Raw genomic sequence first — 11,328 nt, 5'->3', positions numbered from 1 at the left:
TGGATTACATAAATGATGATGACGATGATGATACTTGTAATTATGATGAACGGCGTGAAATATTATAGAAATAACCCTCCCCCGCGTGAATAATGCATGGGCATTACCTTAGTAATTTTTTTGAAGTGTCGCGGGTTACCCTCTTGAAGTTTACAAACAATATTTTTATTTTTGACAGCCTTTGTTTGAGTGTGATTCCATTTTAGGACTGAACCCGAGAGAACGCAATAAAAACTGTACCTATATACAACTATGAGACTGCACTTAGATTCTGAACAGTGTATTATACATATAGTTATTTATAGATGGGTGCTGGTGCTCTACTGCTTAGTCTCTGCGTATAAACCTTGTTATTGATAAATTATTTCGTCAAGGATTACACGCTAGGAAACGGGAAAAAAAAGTTATTTTTCCTGTATTGGAACAGTAATCTGGAGTAACAGATCCAAAAAGTCTTGATAAAACCAGACAAAGAACTGTTTTTAAAATATGAGAAACCACTTTCAGTTTGTAACAAGAAATGTTTCAATCGTTCTACGATCATTATTTAGTTGCATGTGAGTTCTTGTCCAGTTGTGATTTGAATTTGTGTCATCGATCTGATCTCTGAAACAGTATTTTTACGTGTCTCGCGCATTGGAATATAAAGATAATTTGGAATAGTATTTCTTCATGTTCTTCCAATTTGATAGAAAACTCTAAAATAACTCATAAAGAATATAATTCGTAACCTTACACTGGGTAAACTATCATTCAAGGATGACTGCGTTGCAGTCTGTAAAGCCCATTACCGAAGTGTTTCAAGAAGTTTGCGAATATAACTATAACCTTGTCTTCATTCTCGCATCTTGTCATCCAGTCAATCAATTTTTCCTTACTTTTCTTGTGTTCTTTATTTGTTTTTGTTACGCGAGGCTATACTCGCGTTGGTAGCTTTTTTGTATTTTTGTTTTGTATCCATCTGTATACTTTCTTCCTTGTAACTTCCCGCATCGGCGAATATTAACTGTTGCTATTTCAGGCATTTGCGACATTTGAGGGTGGTAATGTTATTTTGTTTATACGTAGTTACTTCTTTTTTTTTTTCCTTGTGATATTTTATAGCTTGCTAGTACATCCTCCTCTTATCACTACCGGCCGGTTTGACGTTCAGTTGTCAAAATATATATATTTTGTTGTTGTTGTAGAACACTTTCGTGGGTTGTCTACGTGAATTCGTATTGGGAACGAGGCATCAATATTACCAACTACCCCGGTTTGGCCGACACAGTACTCCGAGTGCTGTGTCGGCCAAACTTGTCCGGGCAATATATATGGAGAACTAAGAAACTTTGAACGAGTGGACCTATGCGTGACTGATAATCAACGAAGGATGTTGGATAGCTTGATTGATTTCTTATAAGACTGCATGCGTTTTTAAGTATTTTGAAACATTCATTTGTTTCTTTATTATATAAAACAATCAGATTCCACGTTGCCGTGCGTCTGTTCAGTAATAGATCACAGAAGACGTCAAAATGTGGTAAGAACATCACTGACAGTCTCGCCTGACGGCTCGTGTGCCACTGTTTTGTTGTTACCACATTCTGACATCATCTGTGATCTATTAAGCAATTAGATTATAAGCTCGAGATTTCTATCGCGTGATAGTTGACAGGGCGCAGCCCGAGTCAACTATCACGCATAGAAATCGCGAGCGAATAATCCAATTGTCTTAGTATAAATCTACTAGTCGTTCAAAACTTTAACTAAACCCTGTTCACAGACACTTCGAAAATGCCAAAAAGCGGTCGTCATTTAGTTAACAAGCACAGACTGCGACGCTACTCACTATCTATCACGGAATAGATAATGAGTAGCGTAGCCAATCCGAGAACGGCATTCGTGATAGAACACTAGTAGATTTATCCTAACACTGAACAGACGCACGACAACATGGAATCTATTTATTTGATGATGAATTCTGATGTAATGTGAAGCTTGGTACTTGAGAACGCGTTCCTATCCTGCGAAGAAACGAATTTTGTCGTCTCGATCAAATTAATGTTCTCGCTCTGTAGGTAGCAAGACACCATAAGCCTGACACTGTACTGAGCGACTTTTGTTGTTCATATTAGTATTTCAACACCATGCCAAGCACTGGTTATGGAATTAATCCAGAATTAGGCCATTTCCGAGATGCCTTATACCTCCGTGTCCAAATCGGAATCTACATGCGAAACCAGTCATATGAAACTGTGTCCCCTCCCCCACCCTACAAGTTCATTTTCATGCAAATCAAACTCATCTCCCTTTGAAAGGCTTTGCCCGAAGACTCGTTTTGAAACAGAGGCAAAATGCAACTCGGAAGTCACCTGTTGCAACCCATAAGACAATCAGTATCACAGGAAATTAGCTCAGAAAACAATCGCAAAACACCTCGGGGATAAGGCGGGGCACCGCTGAGTCCTTCAAACTCTGACTAAAAAAAGCAATCAACGTGCAAGAACATTAATTATCATTTTTTAACATACACGCGTAACGGATCAACTGTCAGAGAACAATTCAGACAAAAGGCATTTTAATGACTAATTACACTGTAATTATAATAATAATTATAGTAATCAATGTACACGAAGCAACAATTTTTTCATATGCGGATGGTGAGCAACTTTCCTTCATGACATAACATCCTTATTAAAACTATATTTCATTCACAGGTCCTTCTTAAGGAAACAATCACCTACAACTCGAGTCAGCTAAGCCGTACCGGTATTCGCTTTTTGTGAGACACTCCAAAACATTACGATCAGGGGGCTGGGTGGGAAAGTCTTGGCTTGCCCTTCCCCACTCATGACAGATCATTACAGATGATCCTTGGGACACAGAACAACTGGGATTTTTGTGTGATGGATGACGTAATTACTGACACTTCCAAGAACTGTGCGCCTTATGAGCCCGGAGCCACGGCTGCTCAACACAATCAGCATGGCTTTCTCTCTCAGAGCCGCTTCACATATCTTCTCTCCTGGCTTGCCTTCCTCGACCCTGAACTTCACTGGAATCTGCAAACGAGAGAGTGTAGCAGTTGTTAGAAGACCCTTGAAGCGGTTTTCATTTGAGTGTCAAAAAGTAATTGTTTTTGCATTACGATGCTACATGCTTGGCCTGTGGGGAGGTACTCCCTCATATGGGCTATATAGGTGTGAGCCGTTTTGGTCATAAATAGGGTATCGATTTTAGCTGATTTTGGCCATTTTGGTCATAAATAATAGGTATGGTGTTTGCAGTCTAGCCTTGATTTGTGTGTTTTAAAGAAGAAGCCACTTTTTCATCATTATCGAAAAGAAAGTCAACAAAAGCCCTTCACAAATCATGTTTACAGTAATTTAACATTGGTCTGAACTAGGGAACTAATCATAACGCAGGTCTGAAACAGGGTTTTGATTTAAGGGTCAAGTCATAAATAGGGTTTCGAATTTTTGATCTGGTCATAAATAGGGTAGGGAATATCGCAGATTTTGGTCAAAATAAGGTAAGGGTTTTGGGAAGCGGGCTGCACACCTCCACCCAATTTTTCTGGGAGTACCCCCCTGAGGTCTGGGACGCCTTTGCTCAAACAAGTTAAGACACTGTTTTGCGAATCTACAGTAGACATAATAAGAAACAATACACCGACGCAAAGTCAATGTTTTGGGACTTAAGGGATCACAAGCTTTCGACGCTGTCAAAGTGACAACGTCGTTCCCAGTCTCTCATCTTCCCACCCTCCCTCCTGGGTCTCTCCTCTCAAGCTCCGGGAGGGCGAAAAGACGAGAGACCCTGGGAACGAGGTTACAGCCACAGCATCAGAGCATCTTTCTCGAGTGATTATGGCGGGAATCTATTTGTCACGTGAGCTTGGGTGGACTGAGTCACGTGTCAAAACATCCTCGTATAGGGCTGTAAATTTAAATCCAGTGTCGATTGAAGGTCGGCTGCTAGGGCCTCAAATTCTCCTTCTAAATTTGCTTTCCTTTCTAGCTATGACAGGCTTTTTTTTGACAGCCACCTTACTCTCTTTCAACTTGTGGTCTGTGTCCCTAAGTTGTGACGATGTAGCATTGTTAGAATGTTCCTTTGACCAGATGTTAAAGGGTCGGGTGTCATCTACAAATTAGAGTGTGCTGATTGCGAAAAAGATCTACATTGAAGAAACCGCCCGCCCCTTTATTACTGAATTTAATACTTGCAATAGCTGTCATCACGCCCGATGACTATTACAACACTCCCAACACATTTTTATCTTTTCACTCAACTATGGTGGTATAATCAGAGAGTTCATTTGTTTTAAATAACAACAACCTTTTTTGGATAATATGTAATTTATAAGCTGCACCCCGTGTTACGCAAAGAGAAAGATCAACTTTTGTTCAACAAGATCGCCTCCATGAAAGACCACCCACTTCAAGATTTGTTGCTGCCAAACTGGTCAAGAACCCAAGCAGACTCCCATATAAAAACAACAGGAGTGCTTGTCGGAAATTTTAATAAGAACCCCTGCAAGGTACCAAGATCTTGTATTGTGGGCATGGCTTGAATTTTTTTCTACCCCTAAGAGGTACATATCCTAAAACAAAACATTACCTCCTATCATTTTTTTTTTTTTGGCTCAGTATCCTAAAAGGTACTGCAAAAGCTCCTGCTGGGGACCTTTTGAGAGCACCGTAACAGGCACTAAAACTGCCTTTTTAACCCCTAAAAGGTACGATAAGCACTCCTGTCCTTTTCATACAGGAGTTCCACCCACCCCCCCCCCCCCCACCCCGATACCAAGGGGCATGAATAGCTGTTATTGCATTTATCAGCGGCTTGACACACACAAACAAGTCAAAAGGGTCAATTCTGCATTGTATTGACCCTTTCGCTTTGTTTGCATGCCTTTTAAAACAAAAGAATATTTGACCGCAGACTCAACTGCAATAACAGCTATTCCAACTCCCTCAGGTAAGAACTGAGAGATACAAAAACTCGTCTATGAACAGATGCCTTTTTAAACTTGTGTAGATTTTAAACTGTATTCATCCTATTGTTATACACAGATTTGAAATTGCAGATTTTAAATTATGTAGATTTTAAATTGTATTCATCTTGCTTTCATTCAGGATTTAAGTGAGATTTGACTGTAAAGGATTTGATTGTTATGACTCACATCTGCTGAGTCTAACATTTTTCACGTAAGAAATAAAGACCTCATTCATTTATTGAAAATTTTCCTCAATTAGTACATTATCTGGAACTCAATTCCATTTCCTGCCCAAGAAACAAATGGACCAATAACTTGATAGTATCATATTCCCTTTATTACAGACCTGTGGCCTGACTTAATTGCTTAAATTTAGAAATTCCTTTATTATTGCTTGTCCTCCTTCACAATTTAGAAGGCTTTAGGAAATAAGACGAAAAACCCATTGACATGACCAATCGACCTGTATCACTTGACACACAAAATTAAAAATAAACTACTGACAACAAAAAAACAAGTTCCATCACAGACCGTGATTACTAATTTTATTACTCTCTTGGGGGAGATGACAATTATTACTCTCTTTGGGGAGGTGACAATAATTATTACTCTCTTGGGGGAGGTGACAGTATATTACATTTCCATCGTATGTGCTTTTTTAGGGTGGCCCTGAACCCCATGTACAGAATATTTTGAAACTTGGCCAAATTAGTTGCATCTGATCCTGCTTATCAAAATCTGATAATAATTATTAAAGGTTTTTGCCATGCCGTTTTCGAAATATAAGTACTTAAGGTAAGAATTAAGAGTGTTTTTAGCGACTCATGCCGTTGCTATGGTAACATATAGTGTCACAAAAATGATAACAATGCGTTCACCAATGATTGAGCAGTTTTTTGATACCATGATTGTAGCATCAACTGATAAAAAGTGGTTATAAGGATCAATCATAATCTACGTCTTGAAAAGTGCTGGCAACTGTTTTGAGTGACCTTAAAATACTTCAATATATAAATTGCATACCTTGAAATCCTTGCACCTGTCCATGTATTTCTTTTCAAAAGCTTTCAACTTGTCTTCTATTTTTTGGACCTCGTGTTTCCATTCCTCGAGGACCATCGCATCTGAAAATGTACCCAAGTGTTAAACATTAAGGACACACTGTTATGTTCCATTACATTATTACAGCTAGTCTGTAAGGTCACTACATTTTTGGAATTAAGGTACAGACGTGAAAGGATATCAGCTTTGAAATGAAATGAAATGATATGGAAATGGAAAAAATGGAACAAAGTGAAATCAAATGAAATCAAATGAAAATCAAATCAAGTCAAATCAAATCAAATGAAACCTAATGAAAATAAAATGAAATCAAATCAAATCAAGTATGATCAAATGAAATCCAAGGAAATCAAATGAAATCCAATGAAATCAAATGACAGATTTTCCAAGGCAGTGTGTAGAAAAGTTGCTTGGTACCTGTATCTGATCCTTCTTTCACCAAGTATTTTTGCAGTTCAAGGCTTTAATACCCAGTGTCCCAGGGGTGGGAAGAGGAGGGGGTTGAGGGGGAAGGGAACTTCCATTTGCATGGGACACGGATGTTTGTCATCACTTTCAGGGGTGCATACTACAAATTTTGGTATTGCTTATGGTGTCCAGGACAAAATGCTAACGTTTCTCTCGTCAAGGAATCTTTTAGAGTCGCACACATAAAATTAGAAAATGCAGTCATACTGTGTTATAAAGCAATTTTTGTTGGCATCATTGTTTACATTTTGCCCCATAAGCATATGACTTTAATTTGCATAGAAAAGACATCATGTTAGATATGAATTGACTCCAAACAGATTAAGATCTAGTAAAACTTGGTACAAAGTGAAATTTTTTGTTCTTTGGATGTAATATTGAAGGAGATATTGTAAAATATTTAACTTTCAAAATATCTGAATGGCAAAAGCACTTACGAGCCCATACTTTCTTTGTAAAATTTTGAGCTTTTAAACCCGTGTATTTGCACAAAAATTATTCAACGTGTACATCAGGCTCAATTTCTTGGGACAGTTAGCCCTGCTAGGACCTTACAATATTCTGCTTGACGTATTTTTGTAGCTCAGTCAGAAACTAATTTTGGATGCTTAAAAATTTTGGATGGTTTAAATTTATTTTCCAACACTTCTTGTGTCCAAAATTAAAAGCACTTAATGAAGTGATGAAGCATGCTGGTGAGCCTGGAAAGTGCTAATGATGAAGAGCAACACAAAGATCTCAACTCAATTTTACCAAAGTCTCGGCAAGTTTTCATCATTCTTGGCAAGATGTAGGCAATCTTGCCAAGATCTTGCCGAGATTTTGAAATTCACAAACATCACGCTGAGATCTTGATGAAATCTTGGCAATCTCAGCAAAAATGTTGTACGGGGCCTGTGAACTGACATGGTGTGCCCGTATTACAGTGGAACAATGACTGCTGATTGTCACAGTGTACCAGCCCTTTTAATAATGTTATTGGAAATGAAACTGGGAGATGCCAAAATTACTACAAATATAATTGGCAAAAAATTTCTATCACTTTGTTGATCAGCACCTGCATTAAGCTATGATAAGGTGTTCTTTATTGTGGTGGTACTTCTGCCTGGGGGAGGGGGAAGGGGAGGGGATTCCCTTACAAAAAATAAAATGGGTGCTTATTGTTACTTCTTGGGTGTTTAAATCTAAAATGAACACAGTAATCACACTACCTTTCAGGGTAAAGCTAAAATTTATATTGCCAGTGTCAGTTAATTGGTAATTAATTAGCAGCAAAAATAAACTTAAGTCACATTTACAAATTCTGGTTCTCTTACAAGTAAAAGGTTCGAACAAGACCAGCCTTATTTCTATAGCTTGATTCCAGAAAATATCAAACCCCCTGCAGGGTTTTTTTTGTCTAGTTTGACCCACCACCCTTAAGTATTTTCTGTTCCAAGGGGTTTTACATTACTCCCCCCAGCCCCTAGAATTTCCATTGTTTTTTCTTCTTGGGCTCCCCTACCCCTGGATAATTCACTTGGAATTTACCTCTTTCAAACCCCTCTAACTCCCTGGAATTTCTGTGACCCTCTGTGGGGTGGAAATAGATATTTTCTGGAACCAAACTGTGATGGGGGAGACCCCCTCCTCCCTGGGACTTCAACTGCCTTTTTCCATTTGGAGAGAAGAGCATCTGTAGTTGCGGGTCACAACTACAATTGTGGAGAAAAGTCCTTGGAACACTTACGTAATTTAACTAATTATCTGTGTTTTACTGCCGAAGTTTGAAAAAAAGCGCTGCCTTCCTCTTAAAAATGCATTGCCCTTCCCCCTCCCCACCCAATACAATGTTGAAAATCAGTTAGTAGTTTTCAACATTGTTTGGGGGGTGGGGGGTGAGGTTAGGCAGCTGAAGTTGTATTTGTGTCTGGCGTGTGCCCAAAAGCACCAAAAGTGCAAATTTGTCCCAAGACTTTTGTCCATAATTGTACATTATGAGACACTTGACTACAGCTATTGTTTTCATACCAGCTAGAAATGGAAGATGCAGTTGTTCCACTACATGTATTAAAATGATTTTGTCTTCTTCATGGTAGATATTCTCCATAAACCCTGTAGAGGTAAATAAACCAATAATTATTGTGTAAAATTAGTAAAAAAGAATAAATAATAAAATAATTCAGTAAGGCTCACATCAGCTTGGACTACAAGGGGTACTCACCAAAATTTGGCTGGAGGATGGCGCTTGAAATCATTAATCTATTTGAGACCTAAAAAGCGATTTTCTCTATGTATTTCCAGAGATGATCAAAATATGGACCCTATTTCAGTTTGTGATCAAGAAAAGGAACAAAAAGACAAACCCTGTGCAATGCACACATGTGGCTTTCAACTTACTTTTTTTTTTTTTTGACTAGTTTCCTAATTTACAATATTTCATTTTTTAAATTTAATCTTATCTATTTACTCCACCAAAATGTCCTTGCAAAAATCTGTTACAAAAATCTGTTGTTTTCCAAAGTCCTTGGAACACAAATTCAAACCCTCAAAAGGGCTTTGCCAGGGGGAATACTTCCATGTATATGTTATACATGTATGAGCCGCTGTGTTGGGTGTGGTTTTCAGGCAGTTTAGTCTGGGACAGGGTAGAGAAATCAGACATTTTTGGTATAGAATAGGGTATAATTCACCAGGAAAGTGGCCAGTGTATATCAATAATTAAGTCCTGAACAGAGGTCTTCACCCAGGGTTTTAGAATAGAAATTGAAACTCCGAAGTGAGTTTGTAAGATATTGGTTTAGTTAGCAGATGTTGGACAATTGTAGTGATAAAGTTTCTGCATGGAAAATAGCTGAGACGATGGTCTGAGACAGGGAAGGGTTATTTGGTGTCTAGTCTAGAATAGGGTTGCAAAATCAAGTTGATCATGGTCTAGTATAAGACAAGGGTTTCAGCATACCAGCAGCACACCCCAACCCAAAGGAAGGGGGCAGGGTGCTTGTACCTACCTATGATGAATAGTACTGTGCCCTCCCCTACCCTGACTCCATGCTCCCTTCCCTCCCACACTCCAGCAGCCCCAAACATGTCTTCTTGATGTGTATGCATGGACAGGAATACTACGTACATATTCTCTCCCTTCAAACATTCTACATTTTTTCTCCAGTTCAATAAAATCATACCCAATGACTACAGAAAAAAATACAAAATAAAATGCGAAATAAGATTTTTTTTAAGTAAAACATAAGCTCATTGGCAGCACAAAAAGCTTGAAGCTCGGCATATGGGCAGTGTTCCTAAGTTTGTTAGCTTTGTTTACGGTCTTTGCAATATTAGCGTAAATTACTAGAATTCTGACCAAAACAACGACAGAGATGAAGACTACCTTACCACCTAATTTAAGCTTACAGTGAGCTTAAGGTTAGACTTAAACGGAATATAAGCAATTTTTATGTACACGTGGCCTTATTTGCTCGCACTATGCTAAAATGAAGGTGTGAACGAAACTTGTGTGCCCTGCGGGAAATCGTCTATCAATTAAGTCGACCGACATTTTCAATATTTGGTCCACAAAAATTCAAAAGGAAACTCTAACATAAGGGTCCATAAGCCCATCAAAGCAAAAAGGTTCGTCTTTTTGTATAAACCTTTCGTTCGCAATTAGCAGCAGATTTTATACGCACACCAGCGGCATGGAAGGATAAATAACCTTTATACTCACATTCAAAAGCTTGTTCGCTCCATTCACTGTGATCCACTGCCACAGCAATAATTCTCGCACACTTTTCCGATGCATCAGCCATGCTGTTAGTGTACAGAGTTGATTTAACTTTGGCTAAGTCTTCCGAGGCCTTGCTTAGACAAGCTTGTGTAGTGTTTGCTTTAGGCAGGAAATGCTGAGAGAGACTGGGACACTGAAATTCCTTGCAAAACAGTTTAATAAAACTTCCAAGATCAACGCATTTGCTATGAAACTTCTCTCGAAAAAGAATGATTAGAGCAGATTTTAATGTGCTCTAATTATTACCAATTAAAATTGGTAAAAACCCGTGACGGTCAAAAGTGGTAAAACACGCACGCGATGGTTCCGTGACGGACCCGTGACGTACACGAGACGGAAAAACACTCAAGGGATCCGTCTTCATTTTCCATCAAACCAGTGCTGCAGATTTTAAGCTTGACTCGCCTTGTTCCCGCGTAACTTTGGCTACTCTTGTCAGTTTTGGCATTTTTATGACAGTGACTAGTCACTAAAATATTTGTTCCGTGACGGGCTATAAAAAGATTTCACTTCTTTGTGTACCCGTACAGTCACGCAGGGCATCCCGAAAATCACGCGAAGTCATTCTTGCGCGGGATCAATAATTACTTTTAATTGCCTTATATATAATCATAACAATTTGAACTCTTGATTTAATTATTTTCTAGAGGCCCTATGCAACTCCGTTCTCCAAAAGTCTCTTTTCACTTTTAGTTGGAACTTTAAACACTGAGCTCGTTAAAAGTCTGCTAATACCTTCAAAAAACTAGTTCAAACTTGTAGGAAGCTTATTTCAAAGTTCGCACTTTTGGTAAGTTTTAAAGTGCGAATTTCTAAGGAGTGTTTAAAGTTCATCATAATGATCGAACTTTATTGGCAAATCGACAAAATTGCATAAGTTGCATTTGGTCTGTCCAGATTCACTTTTTCGTTTTCTCAGCTCATATTTGTTCTCAACTTCGTCCTGTTCTAGGCAAGGTGCGCTATTAATTAAACAAGGTTAACAAACCCGCTATTGTAAATTGAAGCAGGTGACGTTTTGAGCATTAGTCACTCGAGCTTATATGCGCAG

The 11,328-nt window shown here is 38.6% G+C and overlaps 1 protein-coding gene across 1 annotated transcript; it reads right to left on the bottom strand.

Annotated features, from left to right (window-relative positions):
• Positions 1-2,543: 2,543 nt before the first annotated feature.
• LOC110040421 (uncharacterized) lies at positions 2,544-10,516 on the bottom strand. Its single transcript, XM_089277002.1, has 4 exons — positions 10,218-10,516; positions 8,525-8,608; positions 6,008-6,108; positions 2,544-3,044 (listed from the first exon to the last, which is right to left on the bottom strand). The coding sequence occupies exons 1-4, from the start codon at positions 10,297-10,299 to the stop codon at positions 2,844-2,846; spliced, it is 468 nt and encodes a 155-aa protein (XP_089133128.1). The 5' UTR covers positions 10,300-10,516; the 3' UTR covers positions 2,544-2,843.
• Between the last annotated feature and the right edge of the window lie 812 nt (positions 10,517-11,328).

The sequence above is a fragment of the Orbicella faveolata genome, unplaced genomic scaffold, assembly GCF_042242905.1.
Source record: "Orbicella faveolata isolate gen_17 unplaced genomic scaffold, um_ofav_v1 contig_46, whole genome shotgun sequence".
Lineage (NCBI taxonomy): Eukaryota > Metazoa > Cnidaria > Anthozoa > Scleractinia > Merulinidae > Orbicella > Orbicella faveolata.
This window is presented reverse-complemented; position numbering and strand designations above follow the sequence as displayed.